The sequence below is a fragment of the Chaetodon trifascialis genome, chromosome 10 (genome assembly GCF_039877785.1).
Source record: "Chaetodon trifascialis isolate fChaTrf1 chromosome 10, fChaTrf1.hap1, whole genome shotgun sequence".
NCBI lineage: Eukaryota > Metazoa > Chordata > Actinopteri > Chaetodontiformes > Chaetodontidae > Chaetodon > Chaetodon trifascialis.
Window position 1 is genome coordinate 5,970,565 of NC_092065.1, and position 27,175 is coordinate 5,997,739.

The 27,175-nt window shown below is 42.3% G+C and overlaps 2 protein-coding genes across 3 annotated transcripts; both read right to left on the reverse strand.

Annotated features, from left to right (window-relative positions):
* Window positions 1-168: 168 nt before the first annotated feature.
* On the reverse strand, window positions 169-26,946 carry ankrd26 (ankyrin repeat domain containing 26). 2 transcript variants are annotated; one of them, XM_070971754.1, is made up of 44 exons: window positions 26,144-26,309; window positions 25,562-25,850; window positions 24,550-24,664; window positions 24,239-24,412; window positions 23,812-23,918; window positions 23,567-23,704; window positions 23,099-23,259; window positions 22,946-22,972; window positions 22,611-22,647; window positions 22,459-22,528; window positions 22,321-22,372; window positions 19,605-21,943; window positions 19,254-19,425; window positions 18,059-18,120; window positions 17,885-17,975; window positions 17,509-17,613; window positions 16,991-17,058; window positions 16,836-16,905; window positions 16,693-16,737; window positions 15,912-16,175; window positions 15,716-15,817; window positions 15,562-15,632; window positions 12,770-12,945; window positions 12,105-12,320; window positions 11,467-11,497; window positions 11,229-11,370; window positions 10,835-11,048; window positions 10,491-10,674; window positions 10,190-10,336; window positions 9,382-9,844; window positions 8,532-9,037; window positions 8,237-8,389; window positions 7,859-8,034; window positions 7,530-7,623; window positions 7,359-7,385; window positions 6,915-6,992; window positions 6,286-6,420; window positions 6,042-6,154; window positions 5,290-5,437; window positions 4,822-5,112; window positions 4,347-4,582; window positions 3,943-4,186; window positions 1,890-1,935; window positions 169-1,766 (listed from the first exon to the last, which is right to left on the reverse strand). In XM_070971754.1, the coding sequence occupies exons 2-44, from the start codon at window positions 25,759-25,761 to the stop codon at window positions 1,636-1,638; spliced, it is 8,421 nt and encodes a 2,806-aa protein (XP_070827855.1). In that variant the 5' UTR covers window positions 25,762-25,850; window positions 26,144-26,309; the 3' UTR covers window positions 169-1,635. The 2 variants fall into 2 exon arrangements, with proteins under 2 accessions (XP_070827855.1, XP_070827856.1); XM_070971755.1 differs by lacking the exons at window positions 17,509-17,613; window positions 26,144-26,309 and adding an exon at window positions 26,894-26,946.
* On the reverse strand, window positions 13,607-15,126 carry LOC139337246 (putative coiled-coil domain-containing protein 144B). Its single transcript, XM_070971756.1, has one exon. The coding sequence runs from the start codon at window positions 15,113-15,115 to the stop codon at window positions 13,997-13,999; it is 1,119 nt and encodes a 372-aa protein (XP_070827857.1). The 5' UTR covers window positions 15,116-15,126; the 3' UTR covers window positions 13,607-13,996.
* Window positions 26,947-27,175: the final 229 nt, after the last annotated feature.

Genomic DNA, 27,175 nt, shown 5'->3' on the forward strand with positions numbered 1-27,175 from the left:
ACAGCTTTAGACATCGCTGAAGTCACCTGCTTTACACTAGCTAGAAGTTAGAGTGGAATTTAGCCACAAACTGAACTATGGATTAAACTAAAGCTGGTACAACAACACTGCATCGATCCTGCTTCTCATGTCCATTCAGTATCCAGACATCAATGACTGACTCCAGTTCAGGGTTTTCTAGCGTTTTATTGACAACTTTAGAGTCTTCTGTAATGTACAGGCGTCATAAATGTTTTCCTATATGGATTCTGTTACTTATCAATAATGGAAAAAAAAAAAAAAAAAGTGTGTTTCACTTTTAGTGGCCCTAAAACCAAGCCAACCAAAAGTCGAAATGACAGTTATACAAACGTGGTCACCCTGTTTCAATAGCCAGAGAGTATTCCAGCTCGTCTTGTTCAAGTATATCATGTTCATTAATAATAACAAAAAAAAGAATAAATAAAATAATCACAAACACAATACTCCAATGAGTCTAATAGAGTGAGACCAAGACAGATATTGCACCATTTGATGGCACGTACCAAATGTAACATCTTGGCAAAATGATCAGTGATGCATACTGTACATCAAATACTTAGAAATTCAAATTTAGCAACACCAATATTCACAAATAAAATCCAAACCACAATTCTGTATATATATATATATAAATGTTGTTCTAATAGGAACAAAAGAGAACAGAATTAATAAGAAGGAACAAATACTTTCGAGGTCCTCTCTATCTGTACCCATCAATGATGCAATATATATATGACTCATGCCCTTTGCTCCTGAGTGGTTAAGTGCAATGTGCATTATGTTTAGCTTCTTTCATAAAAGAAGGGCAAGTAAATACATACGTTAGATTTTTGGTGTTACATGTATGACTGGGTGGTGGCTTATTGTTGGTCAGTCTTTAAAACAACATTATGCAACTGTTTCACCTTAAAACAACAGCTTCAAAGCCATTTTGTCATCCCCACTCTGCGTTAACTGGGCTTGAGCTGGTACGATCTCTTGTGAGAGGTGTGCAGTGCTTCATGGCACGATGAAACACACCACTGACTATCGCCAGGTTTGATCAAAGTGTTTTGTGGTTTTCCCTCTGATGTCCTCTGGCGGCTCTGCCTCAATTCTCTGTATGCAGTTTCTTGCTGGACAGATAGCTTCACTTGTTGCTAAAGTAGGTGCTAACTGCTGCTAACTGTAGCTGCTGCAGAACCCAGCAGGAATGCTGGTGGGGGTGGTGCTGGCCGAGTGGGCAGCAAACCGGGCTCAGCAGCCAAGAGGCCAGTCAAGAGGAAATCTTTGACTTGATTTTCACTGTTGGCAAGAGCTTTACAAAATAAAAGGCTGCACGACAGACGCCGAGCTGTCCTCTTGCTGTTGGTAAGTTATCTGGCTTGCTACGTTACCCCTGTGTTGTTGCATTTGCTTGATGTTTGGCCCTAAAGTTGTCGACTTGCTAGTTCTTGATCATAAGAATTAAAAATCAGAACAAATGCACATGTAAAGCTGTCCACATTTCTGACAGTTGTGTAGATGCGAGTTCCACTATGCCAAATTGCAAAAAATACCAACTCTTGCATAATGTTGCTTTCAAGTGTTTTAATGGCCGCAATACGTTTGACTGCGAGCAGCTGCGACGTGTGTTCAGATCATGTTGTTCTTCTTTAGTACCTCTAAGTACTGCTGCGTAGCCCTGCTGACGGGGTCCAGCTCCATCCTCGAGGCAGAGCCCACGGGTGACATACGGGCTGAAGACATGTCCAGCTCTGCTGAGGCTGGGGACCAGAGAGATGCCACAGTTACCATCACTGAGCCGTCAGACACTGCTACCATCCAATTCATCAAATACGTTACGGCACAGTAAGATTTATGCCATGTTTCCACGTCAGAGCACTCACCATTGTTTAATTCCTTTGATATGTTTCTATCCAACTCACTCTGCATCTGGAAAAAAGAGAATGTTTCAGTTAGATTTGAGTTCTAATATTTTGATGGTGAATATCAGCTAACATAAACTGAAAAAACATGACCTTAGAAATAAATATTACAAAGATACAGGGATGATAGATCACCACCAAACACAAGACTATGGTGAATGGCAACACATATTAATCACAAATACTTGAATAACGTAAAGAAACACTGCAAGAAAGTCAGGAGCATTTAGTGAAACATGGCAGGGCGTGCTAAGCATGCAAGCTCTGCTTTAGTGTAGAGTTTCTGCAGGCTATTTGATGTTGCCTTTTAAGTCCAGTAGCAAAAACTGACACAATATGGTCGACGGACGTCAGATTTCTGCCCAAATGATGCAAAAACTTTGCATAAGATGCATTTAAACTAATGATAAATGCCTTTTGGTGAATATCTAAATGAATCTTTCTTTTAAACCTTTAACGTCTGTGTGCAACATAATGGGGAAAACTGTATTTCTCTCCAATTTCTCCAGAATTAAACAAACTGGGAGGGGAACAACTAAGGACTGGGAAAGTTGTGGAACGCTCCAAAAACACCTGTTTGGATCATTCCACAGGTAAACAGGCTCATTAGTAACAGGTGATAGTATCATGATTGGGTATGAAAGGGGCATCCTAGAAAGGCTCAGTCGTTCACAAGCAAGCATGGAGTGAGATTCACCACTTTGTGAACACATGATTGTATGAAGGATGTCACTACATGGGCTCAGTTGTGCATGGTTGGCGTGTGGGTCATATGTACTGAGCTGTGGATGCAGGCTTTTCACGCCTCTCCAATACAGTATTCTACGTCTTGTGTTATGATTGATGTTTAACCTTTCTGCTACATCAGATTTAGGACAGATCAAAATTCAAGAAGAGCCACATCATGTGACTGTTCCAGTGAGCGTCAGAGCATGAAGAAAGTCAACTCAAAGCAGAGAATCAAGGACGAGGGTCTCTTAGATAACTAAAAACACAATGCAAAACACAGGGCTCCTGCACATCAGTGAAATTCTGTTCTTGAATTTATCATTCACATTTTTGCAAGCGTGTCTTATTTTTGTAGGTTTTGCCATTAAACTTTAAAACATTTGTTACGTCTGTTTTGACTATTTGTTATTTCAGTCACAATGCCAACTGTTTGAGTCCCTTAAGGATGTAATTGCTGAAAGATGAACCAGGAAAAAGCTCTGCAGTGAAGTCGACTGCTGTAATAGAAATTTAAAACACATTTGTAGCTTTTTTTTCCCATTTCCAATTCAAGGCAACTGAATTGATAACAGGGTTATAATTTTCATCTCATACTTCACAATTTGAAAAACAATTACATTCCTCTGATTGCAGTACTGGGAAAGCTCAGTAAATATATATTTTGCTGTGTATAAAACTTTCACATTCTACAACATCTGCAGTCTGTTTTTGTTTTCACTGCGGACCCCAAAACATAGTTTGTGTGTGAACAGAGCCATAGATGTAGGCCCACCAGCAGGGTGAAGGAAACAGCAGCCAATCAGACACTAAGCTAAGCACATCTACACACCTGGTTATGAGTCTGGCTGAAGAGAAGAGAGATGAGAGACAGACTTTTGAGCTAGAAGCTAAAAGAGTGAGAAATAGAAGACAGGTTACAAGTAAAGTCTCACTATCATAAAGGCTAGAGACAGAGAAGAAGCAAAGGCAAAGACAACGTGCAGGAGGAAGAAAAAAATAGAACAAAAAGGGAGAAGCAGTAAGTTCAGTTTTGAAGGTGTTCTTGTAGAGGGAAGACAGGCGAGAATGTTTGTTCACAATCTGAAATATCTTACTGTAATGCAGCTATGACAACGTAAAAACACACTAACCTGCGAATAAAAAGCAACATCTTTGAACAAAACACCAGTTGCACAATAACAACACTGACAACCATGATGTCGTGGAAATGAAAATGGCCCAAAGTAAATAAACTCACATGAAGAATATTCCTCTGTAATGAGCGCGAGTGAATGAATGTACAGACCTTGGCGAGGTAGTCCTCAACCCTGCTGTTCTGGCCCTCAGTCACAGGGCTGAGGAGGGAGAATCCCAGGCCTAGGCTCCTGTTCAGGGGCCCCAGTGTGGCCCCATAGTGTGCCGGGGAACCAAAAGAGCCCACGTCCAGCGAGGGCCCTCCAAGGCTTCCGTTTGGGATGCTGCTGGTGATCAGAGATCTGCTGCGCTCGTTGAGCAACTTGGAATTGGCTTCTGCGAGCCGACTGTTGGCCCTGAGGGGAAAACACAGCAGAGGGTTAATCGTTGATATGATAGAGGTTTGTCACCATCAGCGCTGCGTGGTGTCCGCTTACACCCTAGAAATCAGGTATTAAAAGACTGATCTGCTCCACAGAACCAGGCTCTAAACTGTGAAGAACAAGCTGGTCTCACCTCTCTAGTTTGGCAGTCAGAGACTTGCGGAGGCGCAGCTCCTCTGTGTAGAGTTGGCGGTATCGTTCTAGCTCCGTGCGTACGGACTCTCTTTGGTTGAGGCTGTCCTGCTGGGTGGTGCGGGCCCGACCCAGTTCCCCCTCCATCTCCCGGATCTTTTGCTCCAGCTGGGAGCGCAGGTTGGCCTCGTTGGCTGCTTTAATCTGATCCAGTGCTTCTTGGGATGCTGCCTGGGTCTGAGAGACAGACGAACACAATCATATGAAATCAGGCTTAGTGATGTTTTAACAGCAACTATGTACACCAATTTATTTATTCAGTAAATTACTATTATTATGATTTCACTTTGTCTTTTATTTCCTGCTTCTTTCCTTTTGCTCTCTCTAACAGCTGTTTAAAAGGAAGCTATGTAATCAAAGATCTGATCAGTAATGTGTGTTCAGCTCTGCTCACGGGCACCTGACAGAAGTTTTACCTGCAGGAAGAGGTTGACCTGCTCCAGTTTCTGTTGTATCTCCTGACGGGCCCTCTCTTCTGTGTCACGGCGGTATTGCTCCACTTGGCTCTGCTCCACCTGAGAAACCTCCATTCTGCGTCTCAGGTCCAGCACCTCCTCCTCCAACTGCCTCTTACTCCTCTCCAGCTGGTCATTACTGCGGTTCAAGCTCTTCAGGGAGGCCAGCTGATCCTTAAGATCCCCGTTCACCTTTTCCAGCTGGCTGCGACGGGACACTTCCTTCTCCAGCTGCACCTGCAGATCGTCCAACTGTTAACGCAAGAAAGACGGAGGAAACATCTGAGGCCAAGTTCTAACAGCTGAGGTGTAACACCACATCTAAGGGAGTCAAGAGGTCGCTAAACAAAAAGTTCCAAACTTTACTAGCAGTAATAGACGTATCATTTAGGGGGTTACATCGAAATCGCAGTGCTGTATCAGGCAAACCTTATCTTTCATTCGTCCAAAGGCACCCTCAGTCTGGCTGTGTCTGCCATGGTCCATCCGCAGACTGCTCATAGGAGAGCTAAATTCAGCTCCGCCTGTGTCCTGATCCCGCAATTTCTTCTTTGCAGTTTTTAATAAAGTGCGCAACCTTAAACACATATGCACAAGAGTTACATGTTAAAAAATAAGGAAATAAAATTTTCACAGACAAATTGAGTATCTAATACAAACCTGAAGACCAGCTAAACATGACATAATCTATATATCAACTTGACTAATGCTATGCAAGGTTAGCCAGTGCTGTTATTTATGCATATCCTGCAAAAAAGGTACCACCAGTTTTGACCATATGTTACCTGTGTATTTGTATTTGTATTTGTAAGTGTAACAAATTCAATCCACATCAACACACAAACAACCTCTCACTAAAGGCAAACTCAAAATGGATGTAAATCATCACCAGAAAAAGGTACATCAAAGAATACCAAACACAAAAACATGAGACAAACACAAGAACAGCAGGGAGTTATTACACACGAAGCGGAGTTGAGTTAAAAAAACACTGAAAAAAAAATAAATAAAAAAAAAATAATAATAATAATAACAAAAAATACACCAGACACACACATTGGTGCACCACAGCCACGTAAGCCAGGAAAGGCTGCGCTCTACTAGATCCTAGTTGTGTCTAAATAGTAGGAGGAGGTGCTGCCGTAGGTGAGGAGGACGCGAGGAGGAAGTTAAGGAGTCACCTGTACATTTCTTTTTGAAGCTCTGTGTTTCTCTTCATCTCTTGATCCAGCCGGGTGTCGACAGCCTTCTTCTGCTCGGCTACTTTCTTGGCTTTCTTCTTTTCTATTTCCATCTGGAGCACAAAAACAGGCCAATAATCCTCCACACTCAAACCACGGTATCTTTACGGGAGGGGTCGGCTACTTAATTCATCATATACTGTACATAACATTAGCCTGCACATGAATGCTTGACTGTGATCACCTGGGTGTTCAGTTCTACTTTTTCCTTTTCCAGCTCTGCCATGCGCAGTCCTAACTTAGAGCGGCTCTTCAGCTCCTCCTCCCACAAGGCCTGAGAGTCCTGGGCTGTGTGAGACAGCATGCTTTGCTTCTGGACCTAAGAAAGACAAACACAGATATTTAGTTATCATTATGCATAAAGAAGTGACAATTTATTAAAAAAAAGAAGCTACTGTCAGCTTTGTTACACTGATCACACACTAGACATTCTGCTACACAGCCAGCTGTTCATTTTATCTGTGAGGAGCTAATTTATAGAAAATGTTGTGTATGACTGAACATCTCAGTAAGACTGAAGTGAATAAAACCTGCAGTAGGTTGTTATTTTCCAGAAAGAGAAACTGTTTGCTTCTAAACCGTCTAAATTGCCTGATATTTCAACTGCCTTCATTTCATAGAAATGCGTTAAAACTTTTTAGGCTGCTTCTGCTGCTTTTCTCATGTTGCTGGCTACCCCAAAATTTAGAAAGTCCCTGTTCGCACTGGTCTCAGGTGAGTTACATACACAAAGCGTAGAAAAGGAGATGAGAGTAAGAAATGGAAATCCAAGCTGCAGGTTTTCATAGCCAGGAAACAAAATTTGCCACCGACCTCTCTACTGAGCTGGTCCTCCAAAGTCATCTTACTGCTTTGGAGGTTTGTAACCAAGTCCTCCAAATGACCTCTGACCTACAGAAATAAGAAAGGTAGTGTGAAACTAAAATTAAAGAGTTTTTTTGTGGGTGTTGCTGCTGTGAAACAACACTTTAGCCTAAATGAAGTGACATGCATCATGCAGCTTAAGAGAAAAGGGAGTGAAAAGACCCCACATACCAAGATCAAGCTTAAGGGAAAAAACACATGTTGACGTCACCAAGAAAAACCCAAACCGACCGAAAGCTACTACTTCCTCTGAATGTGAAGACCCCACAAAGCCCACGAGCATTTCATTTTGTACATACACCGTAGGATGTTATCATTTTATAAATTAATATCTTTTTTGAGAAAATAGAGGTAATTCCACACAGAAACTACGCCTACATCCACAATACCAACCCCTCCTCCAGGTGAGCAGTCAGATAGCTGGAAAAAGATTGGATACCTTAAATATAATAACAGCTTCATAATATAAATCAGCTATCAGCTAGTCACAAAAAAACAGTGCATGTGGCACCATCGAGAGCGTGTTTGTGCAGGCATTTGTATTATGTCTACATCCCCACTCACCATGGCAGCTTCCTGAGCTCCTTTCTGAAGTGCATCAATTTTGTTGGACTGTTGCTTCGCAGCAGCTTCCAGCCTGGCGTTCTCTATCTCAAGCCTAATGTGACAACACATTGACACTCTGCATCACAGACATTCATACTGTGTATACAGAAACACATCTAGGCAGTACTTTTAATACATGCTGTTGAATATATAATTACATCTGTGTTATAGTTAGCCTTTTTTGTGCTTTATCTTTCATGATTCATTTTTGCATGTATGTGTGGTATCTAATAAAATAAAATAAACTGATCGATTGTTCAGTCCCAGGTCTGTGTGTTTGGACGTACCGCTGCACAGCTTCCTCCAGCTGTTTGATGGTGGTATCAGATGCTGCTGAGGCGGACAGCGCCTCCTGGAGTTTCTGAGCAGCCGTGGTGAGTTCCTTTTCCCTTTCATCCAGCACGCTCTTCAGGCTGTTAAAACGTCTCTCAGCCTGCACATGATGTTCTTCGCTTTCCTCCAGCTACATGACAGAGACAAAGCATCCACCCCATCAGCAATGTTAATAGTTTACTCACCTGTAAGTTCTGCTCTATCACCTGAAAACAGTGACAATGGACCATCTAATTTCAGTGAAGCGCTTGCTTCATAATCATTAATACAGCTGGTATCTGTGATGTGGTGAGAATATACTGCCACAAGGCGGCACTGTTCCCTGCCCTTACCTTTCCTTTGAGCCTGTCCAAGTCTTTGAGGAGCCGGGCCTTCTCTTCCTCCAGGTCATTGCGATAGCGTGTGTTGACCTCCAGAGAAGCCTCACTCATTGACAGCTTCTTGAGTGAGTCTGCTAGCTCCTGTTGCAGCTGCCTTAAACTAGTCTGTGCACAGACAGAAGACGAAGAAAGCAGACTTTGATTAGATATAAAGGGAGATCTTAACCAGCATGTGGAAGAAAGGCTCAAAGTGGGTCTGGAGGAAGCAGAGAGGTAATCCTCTTACCCTGCAGAGTCCTCGTCTTACCTCTCTTTCGTTCTTCTCCTCCTCCAGCTTGTAGATCTGATCTCGGAAATCAGCAGCCTTACTGGCAAGCTCCTTATTTCTCTCCTCCACTAGTTGTACTCTTTCTTCGCAGTCAGAGCGCAGCTTGGACAAGATGTCACTGAAGCGCTCCTGGGCGTCTGTCACAGCGCGCTCCTTTGCAACACCTTTGTTCTGGGCTTCCTCTAGTTGTTGTCGTAGTAACATGCCCTCACTCTGGGCTTGGGCTAGCCGCTCCTGTGTGGCCTCTTGGCGTGCTCCAGCACGGCTGACCAGCTCCCTCTCGGCCTGCAGAGTAGCTTCCAGCTCCTTGACACGCACTGCTGCCTGGTCCTTCTCCCGCTGTAGCACCTCCAGCAGTAAAGCTTTCTCCGTCAGCTGCAGTGTGACCCGATGAACCTCGTTCTCCATGCTGTTTGCACGAGCCTCTGCCTTGGACAGCTTCTGGGACAGGCTGCTGACCGCCTCACGCTGACTCGCAGTTTCACCTGTTGAAGTAAATACATTAGGAGTGTAAGACAGAAAGCAGTAAAAAAAAGGATGCACAAAACAAAATGCTGCTTAAAAAATTCAATACAATCTATGGCAGCCAGTGTAGACCACAGCAGGGGGTGTGACTGGCACAAACAGAGTAACTTGTACATCATCCAATCAGGGTCTCTCAGGGTAATGAGTGACACTGGTTCTGAGCAGTCACATCCAAAATTAGGGAAAGTTTATGCCACCAGAGGCAACTGGATCAACTGAAATGGCAATTTAAATCTAGCTATGAGTGGCAGTTGCTACAGTCAAGCCAAGTTGGGGCTGCCCATCCATTCCTACCACTACTAACCTGTGAGTCTGTCTTTAAGACGCTGGTGTTCCTCTTTCTCCCGGAGCACAGCTTTCTCTGTTTCTGTTTGAGCTGCCAGGCAAAGCTCTGCCTCCTTAACGGCTCCAGCCAGGCGCGTACGAGTGGACTCAACCTCTGCCTCCAGTGTTTCACGAGTCTGCCGCTCGTTTTCCAGACGGGTTGTTGTTATAGACAACTCAGACTTCAGGGTGGTCACCTGGTTATTGCAGTTGAAGACAGTTTGGGTCAGGGCTTCACCGTTGAGTCTGAGATCTCGCCGAGCATCTTCGAGCTGTTCCTTGAGGGCCTCGTTCTCCTCTACAAGGTGGCTCTCCTTGAGACTGCTGTTGGCCTGCAAACGCTCGAGGTCTGCTTTCAGGATGGTCAGCTGCTCCTGTAAGGTAGCACTCTGCTGGAGCAACTCCCTCTCCCTGTCACTGGCCTCAGTGAGCTGAGACAAGGCCTATGAATAACAGAAAAAAGCATGCTAAGACTGCCTCAAGAGGACAGGTTTTCTGTACAGATTTGATTTGAAAATGTACTATTTACTCCCAAAAATGTGTATGTACAAATAGTAATCTAGTATAGCATGGTAATACTAACAGTAATCTATAAGTAACACCACACTGTACCACTCTTACTTTACAATTCCAGATTTTCAAACCTTAAATCTACTTAACATCTTTCTGTTAATTAGCAGCCACGTACGAAGAAACACAGCACCAATGAGTGCCAACAGTTAGAATGGTATCTAAACCAAAACCAAACTCATACATTCTACACTGATGGATACCACTCTGAGGATTACCTCATTGCTTCTGCTTAGGTTTCTCTTGCTCTCATCCTCAATCTCTTGCTGCTTACGGAGATGACTGTTGAGCAGATTCTCCTGCAGCGTCCGAGCACTGCGCTCCTGAGCCAGCAGTCTCTGGGTCTCACTGTGGTCCTCTTCAAGCTGGGGGGGTTGATATATAACCCACTAATGTAACAATCATATTAACAGCAAAACAACAACTGGACAAGCGAGTGAGTGCTAAAATGCTCAAAAAATACAAAAAAGACAGCTTAACACTGCACACTTTGGACACCAGGCGTTTAAGAGGGTGTACCTGTTTCATGTTGTTGACCAGTGTTCTCATCTCCAGCTCCATATTCCTGAGGGTGAGCTCCACCTTCTGTCTCTCCTGAACCTCTAACTGTTGCTGCTCCTCTGTCCTCCTCAGCTTATCCCTGGTGGTGTTGTACATCATGGTGGCGTTGCGGCGATTTTCCTGCTCCTGTTTGAGCTGAAATCTAGGCCAAATATCAGACATAAATTTCAACAAACAAAATAAAAAAGACCCATAAAACAGGCAGTCACATAAGATATGTTGCACAGGAATATGAGAAGAGAGACAGAGATTGTGCAAAGAAAGAACTACAGATTACTCTTGTAGTAGGAAGTAGTTCTCACTTGATGTTTGTGACTTCAGTCTGCAATTCCAGCTGGTTGCGTTCCAAGTCCGATTTAACATCTTTAACTTCCTCCAGAGAGCTCTTCAACTCCGCCCTCTCCATTTCAAGCTGGCTCACCTTGTCTGACAGGTAACCATGGCGACTTCTTGCCTTCTGAATGGAGCGCTCATATTCATGAAAAATGTTCTGCAGCTTCACCATGCTTCTCGAGTCTGGGAGGGAGAGGGAGGGAGGGAGGGAGGGAGAGGGGGAGAGAGAGAGAGAGAGAGAGAGAGAGAGAGAGAGAGAGAGAGAGAGAGAGAGAGAGAGAGAGAATATAGCAGAGTCTGTATAAGATATTTCTTTCAATGAGATCATAAACATGTATTTTGAAAATTCAATGAAGTACCTACCCAACGTGGCTGAGTCCAGCTTCTGAATGAGGAGGGATGCGTGGCGATAGCCTGAAGTGGGAGAGTCGATGTCATCTGTAGCTGTGTCTGATGACTGAGTGAGTTCATCAAAGTCTTCTGCCATCTCCACTTCTTCAGGGTTCTGAATATGGAAACAAAATGTGCTCTTAATATCGTTCAGTTTCTCATTCTGTATTGTGCGCTCAAAATTTAATTTCAGACAGAATTGGCGTTCTACCTCGTTTTTCTGCTGTCCATTGGTTGACAACCTGAGGCCAACAAACAAAGTGAGGGAAAACAGGTTATTTGTGTTCTCAGACTATGAGCGACATTGCAGATTTGTTGGAAGTTTAACGGTATAATGCAGTATACTATTTAATTTTTGGAAAATCTGTGGTCAGTCATGCAACTATGGACGGAGCAAAAGAATTAAAATCAAGAAAAATTGCATCCTAATCACCGCCCACCACCAATATTATAAAGGTTTGTGTAGACTGAATGCAAAGTGAATTGCCATCTTGGTTTATTCAGACAATTATAGTGAGTTTCAGAGTGTTTTAGAAGTCTGTCCATCACAAACTACTAACGCACAAACATGATCTTCTAACATACCAACAACTCCAGTAGTTTCTCTTATTTCTTTTCTCTCTGTATGCTCATGATGTAAAGGTTTCAGATAAGCATACATTTTCTCAATTTGACAAATTTTTTGCTTTTTTCACTTGCACAGGCACCTTCTTCAGCTCTCCTTAGAGCGAATCTGTAAATTGACTTTGAACACAATTGGGCTGCCTGTAATTCACTTTGTATTCGGACTGAACACATCTCATTGGTTAGTAACAGAGAGGTGAAAAAAGTGGCATACTGCATATATACCTTCCTTCATCGTCCGACACTTCACTTAAAGTGCTATCGTCAAACACTGACAGAGGATCTCCATTAACATGGGTGTTGGTCTGAGGGGCTCTGCTGCGCCGGGCCCCTCTGACCAGCTCCAGCTGCAAGTTCTCCTCTACAGCGTGCCCCTCTTGTTTGTTGCTATTGTAGGTCTGCTGGAGTGGGAGATGCAATTGCACTGGTACCCCGTTGGTGCTATGGAGAGCAACAAACCTGACAGTCAATGAGTTGTGACATCCACTGTACATGTTGGGGCCCTTAGAGGTACTGCTGAAGAAAGCCATCTTTAAATGAAACCAATGAGAGTTCAAAAGTCTAGACTGGACTCTTTCTGTTGAATGTGTCATTAAAAAATTAATTTAGCACAAAGAGCACTGAGTGAAAACTTCGTTATAAAATTATTTCAAGGACACACACACACACACACACACACACACACACACACACACACACACACACACACAAACCACGCATACACGCATACACAGATGCACACGCAAAAATCAAATCTTTTCTTGCATATCTAACTTCTAAATTTGGAGAACTGTGCATGTGATGTTATGACATTATGAAAGCAATAGTTAATGTTTGCTAATGCTAAGTGTCAGGGCCTAAAAAATGTACAAAAGCAAATTAAGGCATACCTCTTGGTGGCCAGAGGCTGCTGTTTCTGCTGAGTTCCTCCAACTTGACTTGACAGGGATCCTAGCCTGGTCTCAAGTTTCACAGCACCCACTTCTTCCAAAGCCGTTCCACCAGTATCCCAGGAAGTACTGGACTTCTGCACCTCCATTGCAGTCTTTGCCGTCTCTTTACCAACCTGAAAAGACAAGAGTAAATATGATAACTGCACTTGAGAGACTATTCCTAAATGAAACGGGTTGGGACCAGCCTTTTAAGATGCGTTTTGGAGCAGGGACTTGTACACTTTGTCATACATAATTTAGTGTTCCCCTCCCTTTGGAGACCTAACACCTTAGTGTGGTTACTCTATTTGACATTGCATTTTCAGTTAATTACAAGCACGATTCCATGCATCGCAATGCTTTATGTGGCATTCTAAATACCTGAATTGAGAGGAATCTCATCAATTTTGGCCAGTCTGATATGAATGGTGAACTTCAAAAAACTAGGAGACAGCTGTCTGCAAGAGATTTTCCCAAAACTAAAACTACAATCTAAAGACAGTAGAATGCGAAGACTCTCCACTGATTCCATGTGAGCTCAACACAGTAGTTTATACTGTATGTTATTTACATCACCACCTGACTGACTATCACAGACATTAGTTGTTCTCTTCATTAATTAAACAGCCATTAAAAAGCCAAACTGTGTTGCAAAGACATGAATATTTTCTTCTGCTTTGTTCCAAATGCTCCAAAGGCTGGTCAATAAAACCCTATTCATTCCATGGAGATATGCCTGCTTGAGAAATACATGTATGTATAAAGAATAACTTAAGCACACCATGCCTCAAAAGAAAAAAAAAACATCCAGCAATCGCCACATCATGACAACGGCACTTCTTTTGAGGGCAAAGAAGGCTATTATTTGAACAATCTTCACACCACATCACCTAAAAAGAAAGAGTTTATCCAACAGAAGCTATTCAACATGAAGATACATGCAAAGTCCATGCATGATGAGGGACAAGTCATTACTAAAGAACACACAAGACTAAACTGTTTGGTATTGTTGACTGCACTCCTGATGAAACGACCAATATTTTTTAACTGCAAGTCAGTACCAAACGTTCCTTGGTTGCAGTGCAAATGACCTTCAACAAATTCCCTTCTACATGTCTAAACGTTTAGTTAAAAAGACACAAAAATGTAAGGAGAAACATGCAGGATTAACTTTTGTACTTGAAATCAAACCAAAGAAAATAAATATGAAGACAGGGAAAATGAACATCTGACAAAGAATATGATGATGGTCAGTTTGGCCTTCTTAAACAGCTGATTAAAAGAAATGAAGAACATGGATGAAATGAAGAAAAAGAGGCGATCTAGGCGACTATGGGAGGGGCGGCCATCCTCTACCTCTTTCTGGAGTTGGGCCTTTTCTTTCTCCAAATCCAGGAAGACAACCTTCAGCATCCCTACCTCAAGTTTAAACCTTTCCATGTCCTCTTCCAGCTCCTCATCAGAAACACCTGGGACAGATGTTGAACATCTGCTTAGTGAGGGGGGGCGAGACTTGGTGAGTTCCTCAGGAACCTCTTCTGAACTTGCACGGTTCTTGTCAGCTTCATCTAGATTAGCGGTGTTGTCCTTCAAGGTAAGGTCCAAATGTGGTTTCTGAAATGGCCCAAGTTTGGCCTTATCAGGCACGGGTACGGTACAATCATTAGTGAAAGCTGTGGTAACATGGTCCATGTTGCGGTCTCTCTGAGCTGTCGTGAGTCGTGGTGAAGGAGATCTGCACTCCTCATCAGTAAGTAGATCTGGCTCTCGACACATGCTGGTCTCACTGGCTGGATGCTCACAGACCTGCATCCTGTCCTCATAAACGGACTTGTCAGTTGATTCTGTCACAGAGTCTTCCAGTCCAGACTCCCTCTGCTCAGGTATGGTGACAAGGACAGTACTCCTCGCTCTGGCTGTGGGGCGCACAATGACTTCCCCTTCTTCTTCATCGCTTGATTCTTCTTCTGCAGACGTATTTTCGGCCATGGCCTGCTCTTTTTCTGTGACATCTTCTGCAGGACGCCTTGATCTAAGCAGTTCACCAAATTTCTCTTTTAATTCTCCAGCAACGTTCTTGAAGGTGGATTTTACCTCCCGTTTCTCCACCTCCACCCAGAGCTTCTCATAACGTTTCTCCCATGGGACGTCATCGCCTGCTTCACCTCTTTCTTCAGGACTGTGCAGATCTCTAAAGTCATTATCCTGTTCTCCACTGCCAGAGCCCACAGGGCCAGATGGGCATGGGTTATTTAGAGCTAACTCACATGCATCTACTGCATAATCTTTCTCCTTTGATGGCATGGGTGGACAAGGAAAAACACAAAACAGACAGGACAAAAATGCAAAAACCAAGTTTGGACTTAAAATACACAATATTCAAGTAAATATGGAGTCATTTCAACATGACATTTTCATATCCCCTTCTTAAAATAATAGCAAACAACATTTTAATTATAGAAAATATTTGAAAAAATTTACAATAATGTTGGATAATGTTGGGATGGACCAACCTTGACACTGACAACTAGCCAAAACAACCAAAACCTAAATCTTTGATCTCGCGGTAGATCGTGTAATTAAATTTGGAAAGCTTTTTTAAATATAAGTCTACTTTGAAATAAGCACATATTAAAGCAAGAGTGATGATGATGTGTCTGGGACAAAAAACAAAAAAACAAAAACAGTGAAATTAAATACACAGGGAAGTTAGAATTGTGTAGACATAGTATAATGTAAGCATTTCTCACCTTTTGTTGCTGCTTGTCAGATTCTACAATACTTTTACTCTCACTTGCCATCGGCGGGAGGTCAGGGGAACCTAAGGAGACAGAGAGAGCTCTCATTCAGAGCATAGGACACACAAATGTTTGATGGAACATTGAGAAGATGCATGAGTCTGACCTGGTCTACAAACTGCCTGAGGCTCAGCTATGTTCTGCAGCTCAGAGTCAATTTTGGCTGTATTGGAAGAAGATGTCAAATTGTCTGGTTCCCAATCTGATTCTGAATGAGAGAAAGCAAACCATGATCGTATTCTTTGATTCAATGGTATATGCATGTGTTAAACAACATTACAGAAGGGCTGAACCAGCCTTACCTTCTTCACTCTCTGGCTTCTGAAGCACCATCTTCCTTGCTCGAGGTTGGGGATGGGGCACGGACGGAGGGGATGTGCCGAGTCTCTTGTTGGATATGATGCTCCTCAGAGGCGTCAGGGGTGCTGCTGGAGCAGTGTCTTCATCCTGCTCTTTAACAGATGGATTGGAGCATTCTGGAAACTCTTCAAGGCCAGGGGAGGCCATTCTGCGGCCAGGCAGGGTTCTCTTACTGGTAGTACTGGCCGAGTCCCAGTCTGATGCATCTGTTATTAACACAAGAAGCTGTAGGTCAATGAACAAAATATGACATTGAAATGGCTGAGAGTAGGACAAGATACATGCAAGACAACGCAAAAGATCTGGGACAGACTGCTGCTATTGCACTCTCATAGTGACGTCTCAAAGGAGGAACTACAGCTACCAGTTTATAAAGTTCACCTCATCTATGCAGCTAGTTTATGTGTACTGACCTGCTTTTTGAGCTTCATGAAGTGTGATGGCAGAAATATGCAAAGGGTAGTAAAGTCAGTGTTGCATGCATGGACTTAATCATTTTAAACAAAAGCTTTAAAAACTAATTTACTGAGCGGTTCTCTGTAAATATCAGACAATTTATCAGCAGTGGACCTGGAAAGGATGCATGTGCATTGAGTTTAGGGGCAGACTGAGGCACTAGATGATCATCAACAACTGTCTTGTGATCACATGAAGTTAAGGAGGAGAATAACAAAATAGTCAAAAATATTAAAACAAAGTGGAGAATTTATTATTTCATCTTACCTTCAAGATCATCAACATCACCCAAACCAAGCTCTTCCATCAAGTCTGTCAAAAAGAAATAACGCACCAAGTTAAACACAAACGGTTCTTCAAATAAATTTTAGACCAACAGGAACCATGATTCTCCAGATTATTCTATTTACCTGTCTTTTGGTCTTTATCGCCTTCAAGTTTGCTCAAAACACTAAGTGGTTCCCATTTTGCCCTCTCAGTCTAGTTGAAAGCAAAGACACTGTTAGTGGATTCCAACGGCTCACAATGTATTTGACCTTCTATGGGATTTAGTTGCTGAACATACCTCCTTTTGTATAGTATCATCTTTATCAACATGTTCGCCTTCATTATGACCATTATTGTTGTTTCCAACTGCAAGAGACAAGACACGTCTGTCATATTTGAGACAACACTATTAACTTAACGTAAAAAACAAAACAATATTCTGGTGAAGCGGGATGAGTTTGTCAGAACATTGTAAAAAGCATTCCCATGTAAATGAGCTTGTGGTTAATTAGCATGAAGATGCATGGTTAGACATCAGACAAGCATTTGGACTCCCCGTTCTGGTTTTATTGGGACACAAGTTCAGCATCAGTGCCTACCAGTATTATCTGAGCTAAAATCTGCTGACACCAAGCAAGCTAAGGAGAACCTGTGGCCCTTTAAGTCCAAAATTTGGGGAAAAGAGGTTCAAAGGTAGCAACAGGATGGAGTAGTGTACGCTGCATGCATTCTCTTGTGGTGATCATGAGGTGACGATCAGGCCTCTGGTATGGGTAACATGCTGTTCCTCAGACCTATGAGTCAAGACATTCATACCCTCTCCCTGGCAGCCTCTCAGCCTGCCTACACTCCTTCGAGGCTCTAGCGCTGCCATCCTATTGTTTCCTTCCCCTCTTAAAAAAGAGGGAATATAAAACAAGTCTACAAAAGAAATGCAACATACTGTTGGAAAGGCTGTTTTGAAATTATATTGCACTGCACATTCTACACCATATTTAGACTGAAAACTGGAAGTCTGAAACATTACTCATAAACAAAATCATTGCATTCATTAATACACTAAAGCACAGTTTTCAATGATTGTAATTACATAAGGTCACATTGGTCCTGCAGCATGAAATGGTGCCTGAAATGATTTGCTTTAAAAAAATATATATATACAAAAATAAAATAATACACAGAATAGACCTACTTTCTTTAATCTCTTCTTGAACAGGAGATATCTCTTCTTGATCCTGAGTATGTTTCTCTTCATGTGGCATATTGGGGTTTTCAGAGTGGGACTGAAAGAGAAAAATAAATCTGTAAGACCTGGATGGCAAACCTGTAATCCTATAAAGTATTCCAAAATGTGTCTTCACTCTACCTCCGAGTCCAAAGAATCTGACTCTTCCTCTCCTTTCTCCAGACCCAGCTCAGAAAGGAAGTCTATTTCAACAGATGGAGGTTAATTATACTGACATAACTGAAAATCAATGCATTTCTTAATGAATCACGATGTCTTGGACAGGGGCAGAAGATGCAGAAGAAATCTTACAATTTGATTTGTTTTCAATTCATGATGCAACAATTCAAGTCAAAACAATTCTTGATGCATCTTTTGTATTTCAAATTTGATGTCCCTGCTTTTCTTCACCGTACGACCACATTTACAATACAATAACACAGTTACTATGGTATCATCTCCCCACTCAGCCAGAATGTCACCAGCATGCTATTAAATCAACATCAAGGAGCAAAGAGGCCTGCTGGTTTATATCTTGTTAAAAAGGCTGAGTCACAAACCCACTTATCTTCTTAAACTGCCTGCTATTCCTGCAGAATGTATTAGCATACATGTATGAGTATCAGTGTTAAGTGTACAGGTAGCTGGACGGACAGAAGCATAGATGCGAGCAGTATATCCAGGTACTCTGCCCTTGAGTCATGCCCCTGCCTGTTTGGTGCAAGCAGCCCTCATTTGATTGGCAGTAAATGCAAATTCTGAGGTCAAATAACATTAAATCACATCATATTGCTTTTTTGCTATGGCACAAATCCTATGGCCAGTAAAGCGAACAATTAAGTGATAGCGTTGCCTATAAATGATCTGCGTCGTTGTATAGAAAAAAAATAAAGACAGTCCTTTCAGTCTGCTTCCATCAGAGTGGACAAATCTGACACGTGCAATTACCTTACTGAAACTCCAGATAATGTTTCTGACATCTGTCACTTTTTCTGTCATTGGACAATTAATTTTCCTCTTTTCGTAATCTGTCCAATGTGAAGTTACTGTAAATTAATTACATCTCTATGGAATCTGGTCAAAAAGACCCAGCATTACATCTGGCTGAATGAAATGGGAGCCACCATGTTTGTTGTCAGTGTGTTGTTAAAGGTAGGCCACAGTAACTAATGGCATGGACAGGACTGTGCTGTTATTCTAAATTAGCGAAAAGATTGGCCTTAGATAGGACATGTTGAGGCTGAAATTTGCAAATTATGGTGGGTCATCATGTCTGTGGTGCACATGCGGTTACTGATAACATGTTTACAGCATCTATTATAAACGATTTGCTCGCCTCTTTTCCTATCTTTGGAGACTTCTGTCTGAGGAGCAGGTAAGGTGGCATCGTGGGACTCTCCACTCTCTATAGGTTGATCATTTTCATCTGAGATGTCTCCTTCCTCCTCTTCCTCCTCCTCCTCCTCATCATCATCATCGTCATCCTCATCCTCAGTGGAATCTTCTTCCTGTGTAAAAAAAAAAGAAATCATAATCATGTACTTTAAAGCCTATTTTTACTAGTGCATGTGTCCACAGTGCATCTCCAATGAACAGAAAAACACTAATCAAACCAGGAGCAACACTACATTTTAGAAACAGCTATACTACATACAACTAAAATCTACCTGCTGTGCTCGTCTTTTACCTGAATAACAGGCACTTCAATGTTTCTGAGCTCTTGATTTCTTGTGCCTATGCTCTCTGCCTCGTCAGGTGAGTCTAGATCAACATCATCAATGTCAGTCTGAGGTAACACTTCATCAGACACGCTCCTGTCCGAGTCATGGTGCTGCCCAGCAGCGACATCATCTTTAGTGGGAGGGCTTGAAAAAATATTTTCCCTTATTGGTTCTTCACCTGACAGCACTTTTGTTCGGGGAACGACAGCAGTTCTGTTTTCTAGTGGAACATATGTGGTTAATCTGGCCTCATGATCATTGTCCATCTTGGTTGATCCACACAGGCCTCCATCAGGAATGTTATCAGAGTCATCGCCCACATCAGACACTTTGACTGTGGCGCTGGAAAAATCATACTGCAGCTTTTGGTCCTTGCTGTCAGAGTCCTCACTTGTATCATCGTCTTTGCTGGGACTGTATTTCTTACCATCAACCAATTTTTCCTCCTCCAGCCTGATCTCCTCTGGAGACTCATCATTTCCAAAAATAGCAGATTGTTTGTCTTTCTCTCCATCTCCCACAGTGTCATCTACTTCAGAATCTTGCTCTAAATTCTTGACTACTGCACTTTCAGGCCTTGACTTTGGTGACAGTGACTTGGTTGGGGTAGAATGGGTCTTTGAGACATTACCTTTTGCTGTTGTCTTCTGCTTTTCTGACTCGTCACTCTCATCTTCGTCATCCCAATTACTATCATCACTTTTGTCATTCTCTGAGCGTAATTTTCCTGCCATCTGTGATGACTGACCAACTGATTCATTATCATTGTTATCAGGTAATTTCATTCTAGATACTGTTTCATCCTCAGGTACTGGTGACACTACAGGGGAGGGGTCATTTGACTCTTTCTCAATACTCTGTTCATGTTGTTCTTCGTATGATCCATCAGAACACTGCTGCTCTCCATACTGGTTTGCTGTTACAATATTTGTTGTAGAAACTGACAGTGGTGCGTCACCTGTAATCATGGACCCGTTATCATTTTGGTTGTTATTTTCAGAGGAAGAATCCCACTCTGATTCATCAACTGTTGCTTTTGCTGGTGTGTTTTTGGACTGAGGAGTGCTTCTTAATCCCAAAGAGGGCACAGGTTCCTCCATCACTGGCTGAGGTGAGACACATTTTGGAGATGGTTCCACTGGTGATGAAGAATCCCATGAGGCATCTGGGTGGTCTTCATTTGGTTGGGGTGATGTGTCTTTTGAATGCAGTGTTGCTGCTTCTGGTTGTGAATCTGATGCTTGAACATCACTTTTCTGATCAAGGTTCTCCTTGCTGACCTCATCTTTTTCAGGTAGGTCCGCGTCACTGTCCTCTAATGAGGAGCCCCATGAGGATCTGCGTTTCTCTTCTTTCAAAGCTTCTTCGTTTGATTCAGCATCATCTTCAGCATCAGAGTCTTTAAGTTCTTCTCTACCCTCAGTCACCACATTTCTTCGATTAGCGAGGACTGTGTTGCGACCAAGGCCCCCTGTTTGACTATCTTCTTCATCATCACTGTCATTCCACACTGTAGTGCCACTGTTCTGTTTACTGCTCCAGGAATCATCATCATCATCCTTTTCCATTTCTTTTTCAAACTCTTCCTCTTTGATCTCAGCAGGTGGACGAGTTTCTGTGTGATGTCTGGATGGTGTGGGGCCTCCTGCTGAACCCATGTCTGACATTCTGTTTTGGTCAGATGACCACATGCTTTCCTTCCCAAGGCTGTCATCTTCATCAGAAAATTTTGATTCAACCCTAACAGCTGACACGACACAATCTTCCTCTACATCTAATGTCACTGGTATTGCATAACTTGTTGTTCCAGGTGGGTAATCAATGTCATTTTTTGGAGTCTCTTTCTCTGAGGTATCTACATTCTCACCTACAATACCAGGACCTTTGTCAGAGATGTCAGTGCCGGGTAAGTTTTCAGCATGAGCACTGTTGATAATCGTCAGGGTACCAGTAACAGAGGGTTTCTGAACATCTTTCAGTTCAGTACCGTTGGCCTCGACAGAAGCCATACAGTTATCATCGTTCTCCTCCTCACATTCATTCTCTTCTTCATCTTCTTCGCCACCCTCCTCTTCACTTTCATCTTCATCATCCTCGTCATCCTCTTCTTCCTCTTCATCGTCATCCTCCTCATCTTCATCATCATCATCATCATCATCGTCATCCTCATCATCTTCTTCTTCTTCTTCCTCCTCCTCTTCTTCTTCTTCTTCTCCAACTTCCTCCTCGGAGTCTTCAGCTTCTGAGCTCCCCTCTTGCGAGTCTGATCTTGCTTTACTACTTGAAGGCTGCTCAGCTGCACTGTCTGCTTGTTTTAAACATTTGGGAGAAAAATAGGAGAGAGAGATGTCAACGCAACGCAAGTGTCAAAGCCTCAACACAAACATTTTACCTTTCTGTAGTGTGGATTAGGGGTAGAAGTCATCTGAGGTGCTTTGGATAGGAAGGAAATGGGAGAGGGATCTACTGGGTGCTGTGGAGTTCTGTTGGATGGTAAAGCCTTTGGGATGGGTGGGATTCTCTGGACTCTATTTTCACTCTCTGGCTCAGATTCTGTACCACTCAAGGATCTGTCAGGCAGTGCAGAAGCTAAAGGCAGGCAAGGATAAACGATTACAACCAAAAACCACAAACTATGGAGGGTACAGAAAGAAGTGAATAAGGTTAAAAGAATCTCAGTACCTTCTCCCCTTTTAGATGCAATCATTTTCCTCAGGTTTACCTTCTGTGGTTTCTGAAAGAAAGCACAGTGAAAGCATAATGAAGGACAGGACACATTTAGGAGAAACACACTTCACAGGGACATAAAGTCACACCAACCTTTTCAATTAAACCTGATTCATCATCGTCTTCTGATGAAGGCCATTCATCCCCAGCACTTTTTGAAACCCTGAGGAGGGAAAATGAATGGTTTGTGTCTGGAAGACAACTGTAATTGTAAGTTGCAAATCACAATAAAAAATTGTTCTCACCGACTTAGTGACTCCGACTGAGAATTGTCTTCAAAATCTGCAACAAAGCAGGAACTTGTTTTCAGCCGATCAACGCTTGAATCACACTCATTTGAATCAATTTTAGAAAGATACATGTCATATTTGTCATGTATATGTATGTCAAATCGCAAGATCATAAAGTATCTAAATGCTAAAAAGCAGAAGAAAATATGGTGCAAAAAGCACTTCAAAGCTCCTGAAAACAGTAGGAGTAGGTTGAGTATCCATCCTTATTAACTGTTAATCTTTACTGGCAAGAAATGGACAGCATTTGAATTATTTTGCTGACAAAGCTCATCTTTGCGAAGTAATACCTCCCCCTGCTTCATTTGCTCCATGCTCTAGATCCAGTCAAGAGGTAATGCATGAGGAATAAATGAAATAATCAAAGTCAATAAAGAAATGACACAATAACATACTCGAACCACTTTCATTCACTGTTATGTGATTAAAACCAATATCCCTACCATCTTTATCAGCAGCTGGTCCTCCCAGAGAGAAGCTTGCTTCTACATCTTGGGAAGGACTGCCCAAAAGCATTCTTTTCTTCTTTTTGCTCGGACCTTGATGTGATAGGGATTGCCCATCATTCCTCTGGGTGCTGTGCTCAATGATCAGGAGGGAACAACTACAAAAGACACAAGACACTGAAAATGTCATATTGTCAAAGGCTTGCTTCTGCACTGCCAGGTGTGCAAATGTGTGCTGAGAATGTAAGGGGGAACTGAAGGAAAAAAAAAACAGAGGAAGAAGACTAAAAACAAAATGGATTCATTATGAATGAAATAAACATTGAAAACAAATTAAATGACCCATTTGTGGCCTTTGGTTGTTAAGTTTATTTCAGTTCTGTGATTTACACACCACAAATGCATAAATTACAGAAGAACTACCACCCTGGGAACATAAGTGCAAAGAAAAGAAGCACATCTTACGGATGATGACCGTTCATCACTGCGTGGTCATCTGCTGACCACCCGTTGCGATCTTTCAGGCTGATATCTGCATTAAACCGCAACAGCAGTCGCAACATACCAATTTGCCCATTGCCAGCTGCTATCATTAGTGGTGACCTGCAGGTAAAATCAATGACAGCAACATGACTAAATGTAAACAATGAATTCAACAACACTAAGAATATTAGATGTGACTTCCAAATGTGGCATTGTTTAGTACTGACCTCTGATCTTGGTCCATAAAATTCACATCAGCACTCTCCTTGAGGAGAAACTCAGCCATCTCGATGTGGTCTTCACGGACTGCCACAGTCAAGGGTGTGAATGCTTCCTAAAAGTAAGATGACAATCAACAGGCTCATTCATTCATCAGCACAGCCATACCCGCTTGCACACCAAATATTAAATATCTACTTTGACGCGCTGTGCACCATGCCATTGAACTGTGATGGCATGGTAGCTGTTAATATTTTCAATTAAGATACAGCAGTTTGATAAATACTGTCCAACTGCTAGCATCTTGGCTGGATCTACTCACAATTCAAATACATCTGGTAACATGATACTACGTCTGTATTAACCAATGATCATCCTGATGTTTGGCCTAAGACTGACAAGATGACCTGGGGTAGAAAAAAAAGACAGTTTTACCTTATTTTGTGCATTGATGTCAGCGTCATGCTCCAGCAACAAGACAGCAGTTGAAATGGATGGGATGTTTGCTGCTAGATGCAGGGCTGTATTGCCATTGATGTCCACCAGGTTAGGGTCAGCATGATTCTCCAGCAGTATGCTCATACATCTCTCATGCTGGCACTGCACTGCCTGACACAGTGGAGAACTGACATGAATGTGGAGATGTGTACCAGGCTTGAAACAATGTGTGAGAAAAGTAGCCAACTATGATCCTTTCAGTATATTTAACATTAAATGAAGAATCAATCAATTTCATCCAGGATTACCTTCATTAAGGCGGATCTATTTTGATTGTCACATAGGTTAAGCTTGGCTTTGCTCTCAAGAAGGAACTGCACCACCTCAACATGTCCATTGGCGCAGGCGATATGAAGTGCAGTTCTGCAACAATAAAGGAAATAGTTTGTCATATGCCATTTTCATGCAACCTTTACACAGATTTTTACAGCTACTGAATTTCACTAATTCCTCCCTCCAAACGACTTGTTTCAAAGTTACATTGCTTCACTGCAGAGCCTGACATACTTTGTATCACTGATGCCTGGAGCACAGGTCTGCCATGAAAGGTTTCTTCTTTAATTAAGATCATCATTATCACATTGCCTTAATTTGACAGACACCTTTGTCTTAAGTGACTTACAATAATTGACAAGTTCAACTCCTGGTATTTTATCCCTATTACAAGCAATTTTGTAAATTGCCTCACACACTCCATGTACGCCACTCAGTTACTTCTGACACACACTAATTGTAAATGGTAACTAGATCCTACTTTGAAACATAAGTAGAAAAGACACAATGGGGTGTCATGTACATTTTAGGTGGTTCTTTAAACAGCTGGCAGTTTGCTGTTCCAATAATGGACATCGTTTTACCACAACCCACGTCTACTATGCAGAAAGTATTCCAAACTGCATTCTGTACTCAATATATCCCTAAAGCTGCCACACACACATATATGTGTCAGCACATCATATAAGATCATATCCATCTGCATGGCTGCCTTAATCTGTCAGGGGACAATTTCGTTAAACAAATGAATCCTGTTATTACTCATTTCACCATTTACCATTTGATGAATACTCATATATATACACTGACGAAACAGTGGAAAAAAGAGAGGCTCCAAAGGGTGAGACAGACAAGAGTGTAAGAGATCACATCAACAGATCATGACATTAAACCATCAAATAGACTATATTACTACAGTATAATGTAGACTGCAATGAATCCAGCAAAGACAAACACTTTCATGGATGTAACTTTAATCCCAATTACCTGTTCTCCTTGTCAAGTTGATTGATATCATTCTTTTTAGCAAGCTGCTTCAACTTTGCCAAATCACCCACTGAGGCAGCCTTGTGAACCTTCCCGAGGTCCTTGTCTTTCAGTTCATAGCCAACAGAAAGCACACTCCCATTGTCAGGAGTACCGGACGGGTGTTTCTTTTTCTTAGTAAAGTTGAATATCTTCTTCATTGTACAGGGCAGCAAGACATTGCTTTTGCACCGTCACTACCTGCCACTCATCTGGTGCTGGAGGATCACTACAGGCAGCTCCCCCATCCCTAAAAATAAGACGTACAAAGCGGATTAGAAGCGTATAAAACCGAGCCGGGAACACTGCGGTGTTGCTTGGTATAAGATTTTAAAGAGTACCACATGTAGTGCTCCTCATGGTAAGATCAAGCGAGGTACCTTTGGTGCATACACGGTAGGGAGGCATTACGTATATCGTTTAGTACTAAACTACTTCAACATAACGTTAGGTGGACGGTAAAAACACACCAGTTAGTCTCTCTAGTCCACAAGCGTTTCAGTAAAGGCTAAGCTACACGTAGCCTAATTTTCTTGACCATACCTTACACCAGAGTGTCCTCTCAAACGTTATTTAGCACCTGGGCTTGTCAAAGCATGTTAGCTTTTCCTTAGTACACCGATTAGACCGACGACGACCAGAACCGAACAAATCCTAATTGGCTGACGTCACTCAGCGGTGTTGATATGAACGAAGCGTTATATCGTGTGGCTTGTTACCATGGTAACTGACCGTAGAAATGGTTTGCTAACGTAACGACTAAAGGCTACCCAATTTGACAACGTTGAGAATCGTGTTAAGTCACCACAGTTACCATTACTGTGTTTAAATAAATAATTTAACTACGTTTTACCCGTGTAAAAGCTCTACTTATATTCAGGATTAACATTTGTTGCCTAGCAACATTAGCTTCAGTTGGCTCCGTGCTGCGCCTCCCACGTCGTCACTTCACAAATGATGCAAACCGCCACATTTAAACTGGATTTGTAGCAGAGCTGAGCACAGTGGGGACTGTCACAACGGCGCTGAAACGGCGAAGCTAATGTGCGAGAGTCGATTCGGTTCAAAAATGCTTGTCGTTAGCAAACGCTAACCTGGATGAAACAAATTTAACCATGCTAACTCAATGCTAATTAGCGAACGCTACAAATCAAAGCCGAGATCGGTATCAACTAAAGCGAGGTTACAAACGCTAACTGTAAGACAGATACAAAGAGGGTATCTGAATTCTCGAATTCAAGGGAGAGTGTGTGTAATTAATACTAACTACAATGTGTTCACTCTAAGACTAACCTGTTGATTGTCGGAGTCAGACCATAATCAAAGAGCTAAAGCCAACGAAGGTTGGGAAAAGCTTGCTGGTAGTTGGAATTTCAATGAACCAATCAGAAATGAGTTTGAGGCGACGACGGCTTTCATTAGCCAATAGCCGGCTTCAGTTTGTGTTAAAGGTTGGTTTACAAGACACGGTGGGTTGTTCGTAGGCGATAAAGCTTCGTTGTGTAATAGCAAAACTTTACCACTTGATGGTAACAGCTGTCTTGAAATCATATCTTTGCCTGGTACAACTTAAGT